A 22,595-nucleotide genomic window follows, 5' to 3' on the forward strand; every position below is an offset into this window, starting at 1 on the left:
TTTATCTTATCAGTAGTTACTACTCTTTAACTTACTAAATATTTTACTGATTTATCTTGTTTATTGTCTATCTAGCACATAGCAAACATTTGGTAGATATTTGAGTGAATGAATGAATGACTGCAAAGATGATTTCCCTTGTTGAAGATATTTTAAAAATTGCATTATATATTTTGATGGCAATTCTAAAAGTGGTTTTCACAAAATAGTTTGAATAATCATTAAATGTGTGTGTAGTCTTCTAATATTTTGCTCTGAGTGAGTTAAAAGTTTTTTAAAATTATAAAAATAATTACTGTTAGTAACTTTAGGTATAAATATAAAAAGTAATTTTGAATAAAAATGTGTTGAAGAGATTACTAAATCTGAACAGATTTCCTTAAGAGGTAATTATGAATACAAATGTGGGACTCTGAGCTGTGAAGAGAAACTGAGTCATGAGTCATTTAAGACAGAGAAAATCATATCAGATAAGGCTTTAAAGGCAAATAATGACTTTGCAGTGATTGAAAGTTGGGAGGCAATAATAAAAATTAGTATTAGTACCATATTGATATGTATTAAGGACGTACCATATGCTAGCATGGAGTTAAGTGCTAAGCACCATGTGTGGTAGGTACCTTCACTTTTCTATTTTATAGACACAAGTATCAAGGCTTTAGAGAAGTTACTTGCCCACTGTCCCAAAGTTTTCATGGTAGAAGCCACACTTGGATAGATGTGTCTGATACCAAAGCCCAAGTCCCTGACTCCTGAGTGGTCCTGACTCTTATGTGGCCATTGGGCTATAACAGCAGCCTGTAGGGTGAAAATCCCTTGAGGCACCATTTTGGAGAACAACATGCTATTTTCCAGGAAACCTAACACAGCTAGAGTTTCCTCTACCACTGGACCAGATTGTAGCCATTTTGGCTGAACAACAGATAAAAGAACTGATCTGCAGTTAAGGTCAAGTTGTTCGAAAAATATACACTTTTAGAACTGGACATACATACCCATAGGGTGAGATGCTGGCAATACAAGAAGCACTTAGGAACAGAGACTGAGTGAATAAAGAGCAGAATCAAGTCTCCTATCAGAATGCTTCTGTACCACTTAAAAAGTTAATTCTTCTCCTTGCCCTGTTCTGTGTGTGTGTGTAGTTGATTTTTGCCTATTCCACTTTACATTATAAAACCTTGCCAAAAGCCACACAGCTTTGCTGGTCTAGAGATGATTACTTAATTCTCCATAATATGGAAAATCTTGTTAAATATTTATTACTTACTGCAGCATATCCAAAGCAAAATCTGGCAGAGTCAGGCAGCATGTCAGTCACGGGAGTATAGGCTTCAACTTTCTCCAGAATTAATCAACAAAAGGGATAGCTTCGACTGTGTCAAACAGAAAATACCATCATCGGAGATGCAGGCAAATCACTTTACTGTGAAAAGAAAGAAAATGGTTACTTTAATTTGGTCTTCTCTCTCTGCTTAGGAATTCCACCTGATTTCCTGGTAGTGAGTGCTTATTATTTTAACACACTTGGTGACTGGGGGCTGGATGGTGTCATGGCAATGGAGGTCATTTTTCAGAATCTGAGAGAAAAATTCAGGCATCTCCCTTAGCCAGTCAGTATTCACGGTGTGCCCCCGACATTGTTGAGGACAGTTCTCAACCCTGTTCCCACTGTAGCACATTGAGGCAGGAGGCATGCTTCTATCAGTGTAAGACAGTGTTCTCAGAGGTGAGAGTATGGACCGCCCACTTCCCACTATAGGAAAGCAGAATTTGGGGAGTTTGTATTGAGTGTAGTTTGAAGAATTACATCCCCCTAAGAGGTATTACTCTCACTCTCCAATTGAGTATTAATTGGTTTAGAACAGTGGCACTTGTTTTGCAGTTGTTGGCATCCACCTAAGATGTTTCTTGGTGTATGTGAAGTGGGGGCTGTCCCAAGGCTTTGTGCAGTGTCTGAGGAGATTTTATTAAAGAGCTGAGAATAGCACCTTGGGGAGGTTACAGCTTAGATGCCTGTCATGTTTACCTATTCTTTTTGAAAGAGGCTGCCCGAAGCACAGTCCTATAAAAAGACAGCAACACAGTCTGTTTATTTAGGATGAGTGGTCATGTTCTGTTGGCATGTGACCTTCCCATCTTAGCCACAACTGAAGAACTAGCACCTGGATCGGGGGCGGCCATTCTATAGGCTGCTCAGTGGCTTACGAGACAGACTCAATATAAGAATGGTGATAGAATCAGATTCTCCCCCCTGGGGCATTTGGTTATGAGATATATGGAGAGAGTTGGCACCTGGTTGTGGAAACAGAAGTGGAAATACAGGCAGAGAGACAAAGAGCTGTGGTTACGCAACTTGAATTATTGTGTGTTCTGAAGACATTTCATGAGTTGCAGCTGTGTTATGCCAGAGCTGGCTCTACGGCCCCAAAAACTGGTTGTGTGGATCCCTTCCCAACCCTGCCTTCAGAGACATGTTGTTGGTGGGAGTATTTGTACCATGTGAATTCGTTAATACTGTAGATCAGGGCCCCTAGCCCTTTCATCCAGATCTGGTTGTTAAATGTTTACCAGCACGCCACTGGGTTGGGGGAGGGATGGTGTAGGAAGCAGGCAGAAGCAGCTACTCCTCTGGGTCTTTAGCCTTAAAATCAATGTTGAACGGAATATGGTAACATGATTGTTATTAAGGTTATAATAAAGAAGACATTTAAAAGGCACTGTAAAATATATGATTAAAATATCAATGGTTTAACTACAAAACTTATAGGAATGTGGTCAAGGGGGTGGTACCTTTCCTGTTCCCCTAGCTATCAAAGGCACAGGCCCCACCCACCATGCCCACAAAGGATGATCTGACAAGCCAGGTAAGCCTCTGGTCTTATTTCCACATGTATTCTTCACCTTGGTTACTTGAGGTAACCTGAGTGCATACTAGTTACTTAAAACCAAAAGAGCCCAATGAATACAGTTTTTGAATGCCACTTTTTTTTTAATGTAGAGAAAATAAGACAGATTAGTATGGTAAAAGTATATATGCACTTTAGAATGAGGATTTAATTCTAATATTACTTCACTTCTTCCTGGTAGCATATTACTTATTTATGCCTCAGTCTCCTTAGCTGTAAAACAGGGATAAAAATAATCTCAGAGATATTTGTAAGAATTAAATGAGATATCAGGTATAAAAAACATCTAGCACAGTGTCTGGCACTTATCATGCACTTAGTAACTTTAGTTCTTTTCTGCCACTCTTAGCATATTTATTCAAGCCTTTAGAATAGCAGTTGGCATTGCTGACAGTGATGTCAGCTATGTTGATACAATGAACTCTCTATTTTTACTAACATGAATTAGGTTGTAATGATATTGCATTCTTTATAATTTTATATTTTTATATGTAAGGTTCTTCACTAAAATATTTTAAATATAGGCATAATTATTGCAATCCTTTGAAACATGCTTTACACTTAGGGAGCTCCTATATTCCTTTCTACAAATGGCTGTGCCCATTTTATTTTTGTTTTTAAACAAACATTTGGACTATGGGCAAAGAACTTTGCAAAGTGTTGTGGGGGCAGTAGAAAAACAGACACTTATGTAACACAAGGCTATAAAAAAAGAGGAAATGGAGGGAATACTGAAGAGATTCTTCAGTATTTCCAACTACCTAGGTTCTAGGTACCTAATTAAATAGTCATGTTATGTGTCATTTAAATCCTTTATTCATTACATTATAATTTATTCACCATTACTTTATCTGGGTCATCTACCCTTAGTCCCATTATAATTGCCAATGCATTAAGGGTGACATTTGCCCACTTGCTCTATGTAATTCACAGGATGTGGTGTTTTTCAGTACCAGATGTTTTGAGGGGAGCCACTTGCAATGGACTGTTTTTTGGTGTATGTGTTTTAATAGTTTGCCAGAACTGAGTTTGATTTGAAACAAGGTTCTTGATTTTCAAATATAGCATTTTCAAACAAATAGTGTGATGTACAAATTACCATCACTTTAGTTCAGGTTGAAATAATCCACACTCTAAATCTGTTTGACATTTACCCCTTAAGTATTTTGGATCAATAAATCATTTCTGTATCATCTAGCATCTTAAAATGTTCGTAAGTAACTACTGAACACCCTACATCTCCAGGTCCTGTCCCATTAGTTTGAGGGAAAAAATATATTATAGTAATTAAGACATAATTATGTTGTCTTGAAAAGCTAAGGGTCATTTGGACTTGATTACCCAAGGAGTTATCAGTGCCAAGGAAAATTAGGCAACTACAGGCTTGGGCCTGTAATTAAACATCTAGGAGTGACATTTTGTTCATCAGAGGTGGCACCTTCTGAATGGATTACACCATTTCGTTATAGACAAGCTACGGTAGATACAAAACAAGTGTGTGGAGGGGGTTGGGGGGTGGACATGAATAGAGATTGGAGGTGGAGAGAAAGACCGGTGTAAACTTAAGCATTTTGTTGTGAAAAACTATTGTTCAGCCAGCCTGCCTGGGCTCCATATATGGTGTTCAAATATAAGTTTGGGACGAGCACCTTTGCAGTTTTGGCCAAGAACACACAATCACCCTCCTCTGCTAGAGAGGGCCAGCTCACCTGGAACGCAGGCGGCTGGTTCTCTGTATTATAGTGAGTGCTTTTTCAGTATGTATAGGATGGCCAAGTAACTAACTGGCAGCCCTGCTCCTGCTTCACTCTCCCACAACTTTTTATCCCCTCACCACCAACGCTCTCAACCCCTGACACGTCTTCCCACAGGTCCCTGGCTCGCTGTCCGGTCTCTTCGTGTTGGTTTGTCCGTTTCTCACTCCTGGCGTCTCAGGTGGAACACGCCACGTGGGCGCTTGGCTGTGGTCTGGGGTCCCGAGTTGGAAAGGGATGCCCCCAGCCAGAAGGCGGCCGGCAGCCCTGGGGCAGAGGAGGACGAGGGGGAGGAGAGGAGGAGGAGGGCTGAGCAGAGAAGGAGGAGGAGGAGGAGGACGGTGCAGAGGAGGAGGAGGAGGAAGAGGACAGGGCAGAGGAGGAGGGAGTTGGCGGCCGCCGAGCCCCGGGCAGCGGGCCCCGTCCACGGCCGGCGCCCTCCGTGGTCCTCCCTCGCTCGTCTCCTATGCTCATATTTGGACTCGGCTGCCCGTGCCCAGGAATTTCCCGTCATGCCTCCCGCCGCCCCGTCCGTCGCCCGGAGCCGGGGAGGGAGGGAGCGAGGTTCGGACACCGGCGGCGGCTGCCTGGCCTTTCCATGAGCCCGCAGCGGACCCTCCCGCGCCCCCTCTCGCTCTGCCTCTGCCTCTGCCTCTGCCTGGCCGCGGCTCTGGGAAGTGCGCAGTCCGGTAAGTTCGGGCTCCCCTCCCCTCCTCGCCTCACTCCTCCCACCCCAACCCTGCCACGTTAGGGTGTGACCCCGAGCCGGGATTCCATTCTGCGCCTGCTGCGCCCCCTCGGCCGCCTGCGGGGACAGCCCCTGCCTCAGCCGAGAAGGGGAGCAGAAGGGTTGCGCCCCGCGCCAGCGGTGAGGGGCCGAACGGAAGGAGGTCAGGGCTGGTTTCCCCCCCCCACCCGCCGACGGGAGACGTCTGGCAGCCTCACTGACACCTTATCCTGTCCCGGGAGCGAACCTGAACCCGCGGGAGCCTCTCGCCCCGCGCGGGCCCCGGAGAGAGGGATCTGGCGGGGCAGCCCGCGGGAGGAAGGGGAGGGGTCCATCCCGGAGTCCTCTGCTCTGTGCGTCGGCCCTGCCAGGGTTGCCGCTCAGATAACGGGCCCGGGGCGTGGGAACCGGCCCGCCAGGCCTGCGCTTTTCGCCGCGCGCCTCGGAGAGGACGGGGGCGCGGGGCGGCGGGCAGGCGGCAGGGAGGGGCGCACCCGGGAGCGCACCCGCCGCCCGCCCTCCCTGCGCTGCTGCCCCGCTGCTGGGCCAGACTCCCGCGGGCCCGGCTGGCATTTCACAGGCCAAAATCGAACAGAACCCCGAGTTTGCCAGGTATCAGTTTTGTTTTGTTTTTAAGCAGAAAAAGGCATCCAAGTCTATTTTTGAAGTTTTACACTGGACTATTTCGAGTCAAACTACATGAATGAAAAGTGCTGTTCCTGCCTTATTTGGTTTAGGGCTAATAGCTATCGGAAGTGGCAGTTCTGAAGTCGTTATAGTAAGACTTTATAAGATAATCTTCTTGAATCATGTGGAAACTGTTGGGGGGATTTAATATCAGATTATTATTTTAAAAAGCAGTTATTTGAAAGTACAAAGGTAGGGATAAAGGTAAATGTGAAATTGCATGGACTTTTACATTTGTGATGAGTAGTAGTCAAAGCTTCTTGCTTCTTAATTTTATCTGGAATGGAAGAATATAAATTATAATTCCTTAGAGCTGAGATTACTTAGGAGATTTTAGTTTGCTTTTGTTTTTTCTACCAATAGACTAAGTTGTCAAATAAGATATGGCAAACTAGGACTCATAAATTAGTTGAAACATGACTCTATGAAGTATAGATTATATTTAGTACTCTGGTTTATCTCTTCATATTTCATTTGCAGCGCTGGTGGCAAAACCGATTTTCAAAGACAATTTTGTCTATAAAAAAATCTTCAGGGTTCATATAACTTATAAAATTGTCAGTTCAGATTAATGGCAGATATTTACAGTATTTAACTGTATTCAATTTGCAATTTGTAAATAGTAACTTGAGCAGTGATATCAGTTTCATGTTTGTTTCTGCATAGTATTGTTTTTCAAAAAAACCCTGTTTTTTATAGATTCATATTTTGGAAGTAACTTTAATAGCACTTCTTGGGAAATACAACAGGTTCTAATTTCACGTTTTTCAATGGATTTCTAAACAATACTGTGCTGGATAGTGAAGAGTGGATTTTATTGCCAGGAAACAAATGTATGCTTTCTTTTTCCTCAGTGATGTGTTGACTTACCTAATACTTGTGGTGAAACGGCCTTCGAAGACCAGAATCCACTGTACTGGCCCCTTGCCAGTAATTTTGAACATCAAGTTTATATTTGGGCCATTTAAACATGTATTCTTTTAATTTTGGTCCCAGCTGATATATCAGTCTAATTTCTGATGACTTTTATTAGGGCCCTATATGAATATCTGGAAATTTTTATATTAAGATAAGTAGCTCTTTGCCATCTAGAATTTTGTCACAGTGCTTAAACTGCTTGTATGGCAAGGTTGCAGCATACAATGTAATTTAGATTTTGAATCAACACATTGCTTTTTGTTTTTGAAAGTGCTTGTTCTAATATTTTAACTAAGATGTTAATCCATTAAGTCAGAAATCCTTACTATTTTGCTCAACTCAAAAGAATATCCAAAGACTATCCTAACAGTAAGGTTAATCAGTTTTTCTAATACATATGCCGTTTAATAATTTAAGGCCACGTGTGGTGGCTCATGCCTGTAATCCAACACTTTGGGAGGCCAATGTAGGAGGATTGCTTGAACCCAGGAGTTCGAGACCGGCCTGGGCAACATAGGGATACACTGTCTCTACAAAAATTAAAAAAAATATTAGCTGGGCATAGTGGCTCACTCCTGTGGTCTCAGCTACTTGGGAAGCCAAAGTGGGAGGATTGCTTGGGCCAGGGAGATCGAGGCTGTGGTAAGCCGTGATCACACCACTGCATTTTTGGTTCTGTCATAATCTGGTCACAATCCCTCTAATTTATCTGCACCTGTATAATTAATTTATCATAGTTATGGATTTGGTTGATGAATTTGATTCCCACGTTTAGCTTCTTGGTAAAATTATTAAGTTGGACAGTTTCCATGTCTCTTCTAACTCCAAGATCCTATAATATTGTTTTTGTTTATGTAACTCTGCAGAGCCACCTACTACATGTGGTTCAAACTTCTGATTGTCAGCCTGTGACTTGCTATACATGTCAATCTGGTCTACCATAGCCAGATGTGATGGGTGTGGTCCAGCTTTGGAGAGTCCAGATCTGTCTCAGGATTGTGTTAATACCTGGAACATGCACAAAGATACATACATACCTGGACAGATTCCATGTTAAGCTTCTATTACTTTTTCTTCCTCATCTAATAGCAGAAAGTGCTGATTATGTCATAGGGTAAATGCCTAACTGCTTTTCGGGGATAGTTAAGCCCAGGCCTTAAGACAGTTTGATGTTCAGTTTTGTTATTTAGGTCTGGGTTAGGGATACCGCCAGAGAGCATCCAAACATTCCTGTGATTGGGAAGGCTAGTTGTCTGTGAGCATTCCAGATGAAATAGCCTATAATGGGTTATCACCTTTTGATCTTACCTCAGAGAAGATTGAATTGGATCTACCTATCTGATTTAGCAGAATTAAACTGGATTTGGATGGGAGGATAATCAGCTATTTAATTTGCCAGTTGTTAGTTAGCATTTCTTATTGCTGTATCTCAAGGATTTACTTTGAATATTCTGTATTTTCTCTTTCCTGCCCATGATGGGTTTTCCTTTTAAAATGCTCAGCACAGGCTGGGTGTGGTGGCTCATGCCTGTAATCCCAGCACTTTGGGAGGCCGAGGCAGGCAGATCACCTGAGGTCAAGAGTTTGAGACCAGCCTGGCCAACATGGTGAAACCCTGTCTCTACGAAAAATACAAAAACTAGCCGGGCATGGTGGCGAGCACCTGTAATCCCAACTACTCAGGAGGCTGAGGCAGGAAAATAACTTGAACCAGGGAGGCGGATGTTGCAGTGAGCCAAGATCATGCCACTGTACTCCAGCCTGGGTGACAAGAGCAAAACTCTGTCTCAAAAAAAAAAAAAAAAAAAATTGCTCAGCACAGTCCCTCATCCCTGTTCATATATTTGTCTGTATAGTATGCTGAAGTCATATTTATGGCTTTAAGGGAAGTACCAAAAAGGAAAGTATGGAAAAGATCAAACAAACGCATCAATCGACTTTATGAAAGATTTTGGTTATTGCCTCTAAGCTTCTATTGCAAGTAACAGAAATGAACTAGTTTTAGCAAAAAGGAGGAAAGGAATTTGTTGGAAAACCATTGGAAGTCAAATGCAGGCAGACCTCATTTAGGGCCTGAGATAAGGGACTGGAAAAATCTAGAATATTCCCTGTCTCTAGTTTGCTTCGCTGTTTTTTCTTTGCTGGTGTTTTTTTTTTTTTTTTTTTTTTTTCTCTTCATGGTTAGATGTGGCTGCTCAGCAGCTCCTGAGTATTTATGTGTCCCTTCATAAGGAGGGACTATATTATTGAGCCTTGATCCTAAATTCCTGGGAGGTAGAACCTGATAGACACAGTTTAGATCACATGGTTGACCTAGATTTTCCCTAAAGTCTCTTCTAATTCTAGAGTATCTGGTGTACATAGTACAGCCATGTGGATGGTTTGATTTTGCATTTCTCCATTTTATGTTATGAGGTTATAGTCCTTAAAATGAATTGTGAACATTTTCTCTGATAACAACTAATTCACTCTGCAAATAATCATCTGCATATTTTTAGGAATTCACTGAATAAAATGCTGACCTCCAGTGGCTCTTTAGGATAAGTTCATTAAAACTATAAGTGGTAGAGATATTTGAAACAGCAATAGTTTAGGGGCTGAGAATTAATCAGTTGTTTTCCTATTTCTCACACGTATCTAACATTTTCTGCCTCTACCTTTCCTTTAGGCGGTTCCTACTGCCTGGACCTCTTCTCTATCACAACAGGTTGAAGTCTTCAAGGCCTCTGTCAGATGGTAGTTTGTGACATTTTCCTCATACCACAGAATTTGTAATTTCCTTGTGCTTCTAAGGTGTTTTGGACCATGGTTGGAGTACAACTTTTACTATATTGTCTTGTGTTGTAGTTAAGTCCATATATATTCATCTTCACTAAACTATAAATTCCATATGTCAGTGAATCACCTAGAATTTTTTTTTTTTTTGAGATAGGATCTCATTCTGTCACCCAGACTGGAGTGCAGTGGCACACTCATGGCTCACTGCAGCCTCGAACTCCCTGGAATCAGGTGATTCTCCCACTCCAGCCTTCTGAGTAGCTGGGCCTATAGGCACCTGCCACCATGCCCAGCTAATTGTAGTATTTTTTTGTAGAGATGGGATTTCACCATGTTGGCCAGGCTGGTCTTAAACTCCTGACCTCAAGTGATCTGCCAGCCTCAGCCTCCCAAAGTGCTAGGATTACAGGCGTGAGCCACTGCACTCAGCTAGAAGAATTCTGATAGGCTCTCAGCATCCATTGTTCTAGGTATAACAATTCTGACTTTTTCAAATACTCTGATGCTTTTATGGTATCCTGCTTGCTGCTGTCTTCTTCTTTTGAAATTGGAGTTCAATCACTCTGCTCTTCTTTCTTAATACTTGTCTGTTTCCTAGATTTTACAGGCTTTTCCATGAACACTCTAATTTCCTGTATGAAGAGGGAATATACAAATGATAGGATGCTTTCCTGCAACTGAGATGGCAGGGGGAAGGAGAGGACAGCAACTCATACGGAAGGAAATCAGCTTTTGTTGAGCACCCAGAATTTACCAGATCAGATAGAGAGGACAGGTGTAGAAGAAAATGAGCATGTATAAAGAGGAATAGTGGGACAATAAAGTACAAATATGGAAAATTAAGTGGAAGGCTTTTAATGCTGTTAGGGAACTTGGATTGGGTTAGTAAGTTATGAGACTGACATTTTTGATCCTTGAAATGTCATAATCAGAGGTGAATGATAGGTTATATAATCTAATAGTTTAGAGAATTAATTAAATTGGGAAATAAGTCATAGGACCAATAAAGAAGTGTTTTGAGAGTTTCTCTTAAGGAATGAAGACCTAACGAGAATAGCGGCAACGCAGTAGAAGTGTTGCTAAAGTACATTGGACAGATATAAGCAATTGGATATTGGGAAAGAAAGGGATGAATAAAAGGTGACATAAGATGTTAAGCCTGGGTGATGGAGAGAATGTGATCTCAGCAGGTTTGTGGGTGGAGGTAAAAATAAGTTTTGTTCTAGATCTCTTGCTTTTGAGGTGCTGGTAGGATATTCCTGTGGAGATGTGTAGTAGAATCCGAAGTGTGAAACTGGAACTTGGAGGGAGAGATCAAGGCTGGAAATAAAACATGTATGAGTAAGGAGAGTTAAAAATAAAGAGAAGAAGAGAGCATTTGTTAGCTGGAGTAAAAGGAAGGGTACAGGAAAAGCATCATAGAGAAGAGAGAATTTGATCTGACTTTAAAAGATGCCGAGTTGGTATATGGCATTCTGTTCATGAGCTTTCCTTGTTGAGGGGACATCACATTTACTAACTTGAGAGATAATACATGGGAAATGTTGGACAAAGGACACTGCATCCAGAATGACCTTTCTAAACTACAAAATCATTTCCCCTCTTTCCTGCTTAACTCTCCCTCAGTGGCTTCTTATCTTTCTTCAGATAAAGGACTAACTCCTAAATGTCTTCATCATCACCAATTTGAACACACATTGTGTCTCACACTCCTCCTTGTTCCTCCCTCTTCTTCCCCAAGACTGGACAATGTGAAGAAGATAACATTTCCACCAGATGGAGTACTCTTTATACTTTTTTGGGGTCCTTTATGGTCACTTTTTGTGGCCATGGTCAGGTTCTTATCCATAAAATAATTATTGATAACTTCCAAATCTAAAATGAAAAGTAATGATAAATCACATACTTCCCTCATTTTTACAAAATTCCTTGCTTGCCTTATCTCTTCAAGTGTTGACTGCAAGGTTCCTGTACACTTACTTGAGTTGGCCACTCTGGTCACTATACCCTGATCTCTGACACTTGGCTGTAGTAGCCTGGAGCAGCATTGTTACTGGGCATTGCTGTGATTGGGTTACCCAGCTGTGCTGATGTGGAAGCCTCAGGGCTATTTATTGATACTTGGTTTCCTAAAGGAAAGTTGAGGGAATTTATTTTATGAGAGGGCTTTATTTACACAGATTAAAGAGGTTTATAAAATGTGGAGATGAATATAGGTGAAACAGAGAAAGAATGCTGGTATAGGAGGTGTTTTCGGCTGGGTTTGGTGGCTTATGCCCGTAATCCCAGCACTTTGGGAGGCTGAGGCGGGTGGATCACTTGAGTCTAGCCCGGGCGGCATAGTGAGACCCATCTCTACAAAAACTACAAAAATTAGCTGGACATTGTGTTGCATGCCTGTAGTCCCGGCTACTCAGGAGGCTGAGGTGAGAGGATTGCTTGAGCCCAGGAAGCAGAGGTTGCAGTGAGCCAAGATCATGCCACTGCACTCCAGCCTGGGCAACAGAGTGAGACCCTGTCTCAGAAAACAAACAAAAATTCCCAAAAAACCAGGAAGTGTTTTCTCAGGGTCTAGTTCCCAGGCGAATGGTATATCCTGATTCTAGGTTTACAAAAATAGTATATTATTCATAACATTTGTCTAAAGTGACACATTTACATACAGTATATAGTATTGAGTAATTTCCAACTCTTTAAAAATAATGGAGACCCTTCCATGTAGTAGTAATTATGTTTTTAGTATCTGTTGACTGAGAAAATACGTAACAGCAAAAGCTACTATAAAACTTTGAAATAAGTTCTTGTAAATATAAAAACATTCTCATATATTTGGAAAGTATACATGTGGAAATTATGACTTATAGAGTCTATGGACACTTGATTTCTTGCTTTATGGATACTCTCAGGAAGTTCTGGTCTCAACTTCGAGTAGCTCATTGTTCTCTTACTTTAGAATGTGGGGTATGGGGGAAAACTTCTATTTGAAAATTTGAGCCATAGCGGAAATTTTGGAATGACAGGGAAACCCCTTTTCAGAATCCTCTTACAATAAAATTTATGTATGTTATGCCAGACAATGTACTTTATACTAAGACTGGACTTTTAAATAGTCTCAGGGATTAAGAAGTCAGATACAATAAATAAATACTTTTTAAAAATTATATTTTTAGGTATATGAGCATTGTTGTTAGGACTACAGTGCTATTTTAAAGTGAAATTTAGTTGATTTGCATGTGAGTATACACCTACAGGTCTCCGTTATAGCCGTGACATGTCTTCTGTTACTATAAATTACATAACAAATCCTTATGGTTTCTTGGGTCACTTATTTTATTTAAAGACAAAAACATCTTTCAGTACATATGTAAGACTTAGGGCATTATTGAAAATAAGCCTGTGCCACATGGTAGAATCTATTAAAAAAAAAAAACTCAGGCAAGGCACGGTAGTTCATGCCTGTAATCCCACCACTTTGGGAGGCAAGGAAGGAGGATCACTTGAGGCCAGGAGTTCGAGACCAGCCTGAGCAACATAGCAAGACCTAGCCTCTACTAAAAATTAAAAAAAGAAATTAGCAAGGTGTGGTGGCATGCACCTGTGGTCCCAGCTCCTCTGGAGGCTGAGGTGGGAGAATCGCTTGAGCCCAGGAGTTCGAGGCTACAGTGAGCTATGATTGCACCACTGTACTCCATTCTGGGTGACAGAGCGAGACCCTTTCTCAAAAAAAAAAAAAAAAGCAAAACCAAAAACTGAAAAACAACTCGGGACAGTCCTTGTATAAATTAGATAGCCCTAAATTTTGTGTTTGTTCTTTCATTTCTCCCTTTTTTTTTTTTTGGAGACAGGGTCTCCCACTGCTGCCCAGGCTGGAGTGCCATGGCAGGATCATAGCTCACTGCACACTGCAGCCTTGACCTCCTGGGCTCAAGTGATCCTCCCACCTCAGCTTCCTGAGTAGCTGGGACTACAGGCTTGTGTCATCATGCATGGCTAATTTTTTAAAAAAAATTTATGTAGAGATAGGGTCTCCCTATATTGCCCAGGTAGGTCTTGAACTCCTGGGCTTGAGCAGTCTTCCCGCCTTGGCCTCTCAAAGTGCTGGGATTATAGGCATGAGCCTCCACGCCCAGTACATTTCTTTTGTTTTTGTTGTGTTTGATTGTCAGAGAACCTGAGTTTGGTTGGGGTTGAGAGAGAACTATAGGGCCTATTATAGGTGAATACTTATTTTATCTTAGATTAGTGGTGTGTAGCTAAGGAAAGATAATGTCATATCTTCCTGTAACAGTTGTTTTGCAACTTGTCTCACAGTAATTGAGAGCAAAAAGGAAAAAGTGCACTGTAGTCCCCCTTGTTTCTGATTTTGTGGGGTGCGAATATGCCTTCTAGTCAGATCACCTTAGGGGGCCAGGAAGAGGAGGGCTGAGGGCAGAGCATGTTTACCTGCGTGCAGAGCCACTTGAAAAATTATAGGCTCATTTACATATTTGCATCTTTGTGTATGTGTTCGTGTTGCAGGGGAGTCAGTGTAGTATTGTGAAAACATTAGACAGTGAATTGGAAAACTAGGTTTTTCTAGTCCTGTTTTTGCCTGAGTCGTTTAAGCTTCTTGTGCCTCAGTTTTCATATCTGCAAAATGAATGAATTGGACTGGGTAATACCTGATGTTGCTTTAAGATTCTGTAGGCTGGGCATGGTGGCTCATGCCTGTAATCTCAGCACTTTGGGAGGCCGAGTCGGGCGGATCACGAGGTCAAGAGATTGAGACCATCCTGACCAACATGGTGAAACCCCGTCTCTACTAAAAATACCAAAATTAGCTGGGCGTGGTGGTGTGCGCCTGTAGTCCTAGCTACTCAGGAGGCTGAGGCAGGAGAATCACTTGAACCCGGGAGGCGGAGGTTCCAGTGAGCCAAGATCATGCCACTGCACTCCAGCCTGGCAAGAGAGCGAGACCCCGTCCCCCCCTGCAAAAAAAAAAGATTCTGTAACTTAAGGATTATTTTAAAGTCTCCAAATTTCTGTAATTTTTAACGGAAAAATATATTTAATACGGTATGCAAAATTATGTCTGTTTTTAATATTTTGTTCAAGTTGACTATCTTGTGCAATTCACTATAAATGTTACACTGCATCTAAGATCTTATATTTGAGCTTCATAGCCTAGTGTGCCCAGTAATTTGAGCTATTGGCAAAGTTACATAACCCTTTTAAAGATTTAGTATTTAAAGAATAGATTACAATGTATCAGAAGCATCATATTAAATATCCCATCTGAAATAATGGTATTAAGGACTAGAAATTATGTCTTTCTAAATGTACAGCTGGGAATTGCTTATTTATGCTTGACAATAGATTTCAGATGACAAAAGTCCTCATTTAGCAGGATATATTACCATCGGAATTTGCCTCTGATTACCCTATTAAATATATTTAACTCTTAAGGTTGGTTAATCTGGTCTTATTGTTTAAAAAACTTCACTGTGAGTTTTAAAGAAAAAAACTTGGCTAATTTGATGATTTTAGAAAGTATCTTCTCTTGCCTGTAAAATTCACTTATAAGATTTGTCCTTTTTATGAGAGAATATTTTATACACAAAAAAGAATATATAGTGTCTATATAAGGTATAAAGAATATTTTGAAAAAATCTGGGTACCCTCATCCAGCCTCAGAAATGAAATGTGAAAGATGCCTGTGAGACACACATTTCGTGTACTCAGAAGTACCCATAGTCCTATATTTTGTGATTATCATTGAACACAAATAACTGATAAACCTTGCTTTCTTTATAGTTTTATCATAGGTGTATGTCTCTATATCATATTGTTCAGTTTTGCATATGTTAAAACATTATATAAATGTTATCGGCTGGGCGTGGTGGCTCACGCCTGTAATCCCAGCACTTTGCGGGGCTGAGGTGGGCAGATCACCTGAGGTCAGGAGTTCGAGGCTAGCCTGGCTAACAAGGCAAAACCCTGTCTCTACTAAAAATACAAAAGTTAGCCGGCATGGTGGCATGTGCCTGTAGTCCCAGCTACTCGGGAGGCTGAGGCAGGAGAATTGCTTGAACTGGGAGGCGGAGGTTGCAGTGAGCCAAGATTGTGCCATTGCACGCCAGCCTGGGTGACAGAGTGAGATTCTATCTAAAAAAAAAAAAAAAAAGTTATCATCTGCTGTGTATCCTCTGTGACCTGCATTTTTTATCTTTTTAAATTGTATTTTAGGTTCAAGGGATACATATGCAGGTTTGTTACGTGGGTAAAGTGCATGTCGTGGGAGTTTGGTGTACAGATAATTTTGTCACCCAGGTAATCAGAATGGTATAGGTAATTTTTCAATCCTTACCCCTCTTCCACCCTCAAATAGGCGCCAGTGTCGATTGTTCCCTTCTTTATATCCATGTGTACTCGATGTTTAGCTCCCACTTAGAACATGTGGCATCTGGTTTTCTTTTCCTGCATTAATTTGTTTAGGATTATGGTCTCCAGTTCCATTCATGTTGCTTCAAAGGCCATGATCACATTTTTTATAGCTATGTAGTATTCCATGATGTATGTGTACCATGTTTTCTTTATCCCCCACAAAATTATGTTTATGTTATCTATATTGGTGTATATAACTCATCTTTCTAAAACTTAGCATTTATTATCCATATGTTTTTCAACTTTTTAATTTATTTATGCTCCTTGGACATTTATCCATTAGGATTCTTGTGTTTTCCTGTGAAGTCAAATCTGTATTTTATCCTATTACTTTCAAGCTTCATTATCTATATATTTAAAAATAATAATAATAGTGATGATAATGGTGATAATAATACCAACTACTTACAGATATGTGCTATGTGTCAGGCACTATTCTAAATATTTATTTATTTATTACAGTTTTATCAAGGAAATACAATATCATCACGATAAATCATATATTAAGATTAAGGACTGAGGCAAGAGTGTTCAGTAATTTGTATGACTGTGATTTAATCTGGCAGTCTGGTTCCAGAGTCCGTGTTTGTAATCATTACACTACTTTGACTCCTATGTAGTCTTTTCTTTTAATTATGCTTTTTCCCATTTAACTTTTTAAGATATTTAAACGTTTCTATGACATTCAAAAGAGAATGGCCCTAGTGTGATGTTCAGATGGGTTCTACTGAACAACACCAGTTGCTCAAAGCCATGACACAATGTAATTTTCCATGATTTTGTTCTACAGGTCTTTTAAAAATTCTCTGGGATTCACTATTGCTTTTCTTTTTCCTAATTGGGAGGGGTGGGAAATGTATGCCTTATTTGTTACCCTTCTAAAATATTTCAGTTTTTTACTTTTGGTCTGTGGTTTGGAATTGATTCCCTTGATTTCCTGTGTGTGTTCGGGCTAGTTTCTTCATATTTGGACAATGCCTTCCTCTTTTGAAAAATATTGATATGACCTTAGAAGAATCACTTAATCTTCCTGAGCTTTGACTTTTTCAAGTAAGTTGCATCTGTTAAGTAGTGAATATTTTAAAATCAGACATATATAATTGCTAATCAGAACTCCTTTTCAGTGTGAAATAACCAAGAGAGTTCATGAGGGGAAATAAAGTTTTTGATAGTGATTGGAAACTACTGATTTTACCCAAACCCCTCAAATTACAGAAGAAGCATTGGCAGTGATGTACCACAACTTTGTAACACAACTTTCTTTTACAGCTTTAATTTTTTCCTAAGGTAGCTAGCTAGCTAATTATCTTTTTTCCTGTATTCTGTGGCTTTCTTTCTTTCTTTTTTTTTTTTTTTGCAATGGAGTCTCACTCTTGTCACCCAGGCTGGAGTGCAGTGGCACGCTCTCGGCTCAGTGCAATCTCTGCCTCCCAGGTTCAAGTGATTCTCCTACCTCAGCCTCCTAAGTAGCTGGGATTACAGGTGCCTGCCACCATGTCTGGGTAATCTTTGTATTTTTGGAAGAGATGGGGTTTCTCCATGTTGGGCAGGGTGGTCTTGAACTCCTGACCTCAGGTAATCTGCCCACCTCGGCCTCCCAAAGCGCTGGGATTACAGGTCTTTTCTCTTGGTTTCCACACCCAGCTTCTGTGGCTTTTTTGATGTCTTAAAGTTTTTCCAAGCTCTTGGGTAATTTCCTAATATCCCTTATTTAAACATGTTTAAATATCTCTCATCTTAAAAAACAAAAAGCCTGCTCAAACCTGTCCCCATCCCACGATCAATCTATTTTACAAGTTGCTTACATCCTTGCTGTCTCTGTTTATCTGCCATCCATCCAAAAATATGTATTGAGCCCTGTTACATGTCAGGCACTAACTTGTCTAATCTGAGGTTACAGTATGGACCAGAGAAACACAGGACCTCATTCTCAGGGTCTTTCGTTCTCAGTTTGGAACCAGCATGGCATGTTGTAGAAAGAGTAAGTAGACTATTTTGTGGTAGGAGCAAGAGAGAGCATGGTTAGAGTTAGGGCAAAGAAGAAGACCAGATTATATGGGGCTTTTAGATCATTATGAGGAATTTAGATAGTGTTCTGTGTGATGGAAGCCATTAGAGAATTTTAGGTAGGCACTGGCAGGATCTGATCTGCATTTTAAAATAATCACTCCAGCTGCTTTGTGTTGAACGGATTGTAGGGGCCAAGAGTGGAGGCAGTAAACCATTTAGGCCTACTTCAGTGGTTCAGATAGGAATTGATAATGGTTTGGACCACAGTGGTGGTGGCAGAACTGAGACCTTGCTGATTGGATATAAAGTCTAAGGAAAAGAGAAGAATCATCTATATTATTCCACTGAAACAGTTTTGGTTGAAGCCACTAATGCTGTTCATATCACTGAGCCCAGTGAGCTCAGTTTGGTCCCTGTCTTCCTGACTTCAGAGCATTTGATACACTGACCACCCATTCCTGCTAGAAATTGTCTTTTCTCTTGGTTTCTGTTATTGTTAGATATATGATTTTAGGCAAATTAGTTATCTGTGCCTCAGTTTTGTCACTTATAGAATGGAGATAATATTGTATCTACCACATAGGTTATTGTAATCATTAAAGGGGAGGATATATGTGAATTACTTAGCACAGTAATTCACAGAGTTAATTCCCAGTAAGTTAACTGGTGTCGTCATTGTCATCATCATCATCATCACCATCATCATCATTCTGAGACAACACTTTCCTTGACCTCTCCTTTTTTTTGGCCTCTGCTCCTTCTTGATCTTCTTTGCTAGTTCTTTCTCCTTCAACTCACTTCTGAATGTTGAAGTTCCTCAGGGCTCTGACATTTATTTTTCTCATTTAGTACACTTTCTTAGACAATCTTATCTATTCCATGGCTTTAGTTCTGTCTGTATATAATCAACTGTCCACATCTAACGCTCAGCCCAGTTCTCATTCCTGAGCAGAAAGAGGAAAAGATGAGCAGCAGCCCTGAGGTAAGAATGTAGCTCATTGAAGATTGGGAAAGAAGAGTAGTGTGGTGCTCTTCTAGATTTTAAAGGATTTGGGAAGCACTGCCATGCTGCCTCTTGAAAAAGACAGCCAACCTGAGAAATACTGGGGGTATTGCCTGGAAATCCTGGCTGGCATTCCAATCAGAAAAAAGAAACTTCAATATACAGACAGAACTAAAGCCATGGAATAAATAAGACTGTCTAAGAGTGTGTACTAAATGAGAAAAATAAAAAGTAAAAGCAGAATTCCATGTATTCATTTGCCTCTATATTATCTCCATTTAAATGGCTGTGTCTTAGATACCATAAACACATCACAAGCTGAGCTTTTTTTTGCCTGAACTTAAGCCTCCCCACCTTGTTACCTAGCTTAATAAATGGTACTGCTATTTGCCCAGTTACTTGAGCCAGAATTGAAGTCCTCTTAAATTTTTTTATTGATCTCATGTCCTGTGTCATTTCTTTGCCTAGATTTCTGCAATGGCTTCCTAAAGTGTCTCACCACCTTTGTTCTTACACCGCTTCCATCCATTTTCCACCTTTTAGTCATGTTTGTCTTTTTAGTTTGCAGATTTGATTATGTTATTCTCCTTCACTTACTTTCCTTTCTTTTTGGGATGAAGTTCCAAATTCTTAAACTGGCTTCCAAGGTTTGCACCTGTCAGCCTCATCATCTCCTCCCCTGCTCCTCACTGACACCTCCACCACACTGCTCTTCTTTCCCAATCTTCAATGAGCTACGCTCTTACATCAGGGCTACTGCTCATCTTTTCCCCTGTCTGGAATACTTCTTTCCTTATTCTTAATCTGGGCAACAGTCTTAGCCTTTATTCTTAGTTTAAATGTTACTTCCTCCAGGAAGGCTTTCTCATGCCCCACAAGCTAGAGTACATCCCTCTGTTGTATAGGATCTTCCCCACTCTGCTTCTATGTAATCCTTACTGCACTTGTTCATAATGTCTTTTGCTTCACTAAGACGTCAGCTTCATGGTGACAGGGACCGTGGCATCTTGTTTCTCACTTTCTCCCCAGCATCTGTTTGTTAAATAGAGTGAGGAATAAATGCAACATGGGCATGCCCATTTTGGGGAATGAGAGGCCTTCTAGCTGGGTTGGTGTGTGTTGGTCTTAATCTTTCAGTGTGACAAAAGAGGAGAACAGAAAAGTTTCAGTTTCCTGTAGGTTTACTTTCAGAGCTCTCCTGCGGCCTCCAGGTAGAGGGGAGGGAAGCAGCATCATTTGAAGGCAGCTCTAATGAGGAGATATTGTTCTGGGGTTGAAGTTTCTTTTTTCTGATTGGAGTGCTATCCAGGAATTCCAGGCAGTGCCCCCAGTATTTCTCAGGTTGGCTGTCTTTTTCAAGAGGCAGCATGGCAGTGCTTCCCAAATCCTTTGAAATCTAGGCATGAGCATTGCCACAGAACCCTTGTTTCATATGGCTTCCAATGTCAGAAGTGCTTATTAGTGTCTCCTGTTGGATCCAGATAGACCCTGTGAGTTTTAAGCTCCATACCTTATGGCCTACCTGCTCTCTGGCCTTTCCTCCTATTTAGAATCCCACTGGGGATCGCTGAATCTCACAACTTGCAGTAACAGTATTTGTGCATGAGATGAGTTAGGAGTTGGCCTTTTCTTCAATACAACCTCTCTGCATGATAGCAGCAGTTTTTCAAAATGGGTTTATTCTTTTAGTTTCCAGTGCTGATGTAGGTTTTCCCCTATTTTTATACTTATCATTTTGATGGGAACTGGTGGGAATCTGATTGAGGAAGAAAATGGGTGAGCTTTCTTTTGAAAGGTATTTATTTTATTGCCACCTTTGTCCTTGTGCATGTGCGCACATGCATGTGCGAGCAATTTGTTTTTCTCTTTGCTTTAAAAAAATCCTTCTAGGCCATTTTTTTGTATTGTAACTTTATATGAGACATTATTTTTAATGGGCACATTTAAGTCATTTGTATTTTATGTTATGGACATATTTGATGACACTCTTTGTGCTATATATAGTTTTATGTTCTTTTTGTGATTTTTTTCCCCCTTGGTTTTCAATCTTTTGCTGTGTGATTTCTGTAGGTTTTTCTGTTTTGTTTTGTTTTGTTTTGAGACAAGGTCTCTGTTGCCCAGGCAGGGATGCAGTGGTGTGATCATGGCTCCCTGTGGCCTCGAACTCCTGGGCTCGAGTGATCCTCCCACCACAGTCTCCCAAGTATTAAATACCTGGGACTATAGGCATGCCTACCACATCTGGTTACTTTTAAAAAAAAATTATGTGCAGAAGAGATGGCACTATGTTGCCCAGGCTGGTCTTGCACTCCTAGCCTTAAGTGATCCTCTTGCCTCAACTGCCAAAGTGCTGAGATTACAGGCGTGAGCCACTGTGCCTGACCTTCCATGTTTTATTCACTTTTTTCTTTCATAGGGATTATTTTAGGTTCTATGACCTTGAAAAAGTGTCTAAAAACATTATTGAGCCTTACCTAAGTATTAAATTGAAAAAGTAAAAAACGCAGTAGCATTTGACTCTTTTCTACAGGAGAAACTTAGGATTCTTGTCTTTTTCTCTCCCTTGCCTTTGTTAGCTAGAGTGGGTCCTATAGATCCACATGACTATTGTCGAATAGTTGACATTCTGTATGATTTTGTATTATACATTCTCCCTTTTAAGGATTATTTTTATCTTTTTTATTAAATCATACAACATTTACTGCATTCAGTGACTACCACCACAACTTTTATATGTTAATTTAACTATCCTTAAGGATATTTGATTCATACATCATTTGGCTAAAGTATATTTTTGAGTTGATGTCTCCCTTTTTTTTTGGTAGGGAAAGGTGTATGCCTGTTTATTTCCTGAGCCCTTCTGTTATCTGAGGAAATTAAAGACTATTATATAACATGTTAACTCTCCCTTGCAAAACAACATTTAATTGATAGGAGGATTACAAAGAAGCATAATTGGGAGGCTGTAAAATTCCTATATAGAATAACCTAAAAGCAAATAATATTTTAATTATGGAATATAAAATGTTGCTAGCATTCTATAAGAAGAAGAACCTAGGAAAAAAGGAATTTACCACAAACTCAGGTGATAAATTATGTCAGTCACAAGGTTATTGCTAGGAATTCAAGACCTGTAATGTTGTAGATAATTCTCAGGGTCACAATGCACAATTGGTTATAAGCCCTAGAACAGATTTATTTTTGAATGAGTGTAAGCAATATTGGCAGTTTTAGTTGAATTGCAATGAATGTTTTATAATTTCTATTGTGCTATTCACATTGGAGTTGACCAGCAGTTTGTTTTGTCAAATACTTGTTTTATTAGTGTATTTGCTTCATGCATACACAAAGTTAGATCACTCTATATGATTCACTGAAATAGTTGGTCA

The 22,595-nt window shown here is 40.4% G+C and overlaps 1 protein-coding gene across 5 annotated transcripts in view; it reads left to right on the forward strand.

Moving 5' to 3' along the window:
- The first annotated feature begins 4,952 nt into the window (after positions 1-4,952).
- Positions 4,953-22,595, forward strand: part of MSRB3 (methionine sulfoxide reductase B3) — a 183,848-nt gene continuing 166,205 nt past the window's right edge. Inside the window, exon 1 of one of the 5 annotated variants that reach the window (XM_009247982.4) lies at positions 4,953-5,349. In XM_009247982.4, coding sequence (XP_009246257.1) covers positions 5,127-5,349 — 223 coding nt within the window. In that variant the 5' untranslated portion in view covers positions 4,953-5,126. 5 annotated transcript variants of the gene reach the window in all.

Source organism: Pongo abelii, chromosome 10 (assembly GCF_028885655.2).
Source record: "Pongo abelii isolate AG06213 chromosome 10, NHGRI_mPonAbe1-v2.0_pri, whole genome shotgun sequence".
NCBI lineage: Eukaryota > Metazoa > Chordata > Mammalia > Primates > Hominidae > Pongo > Pongo abelii.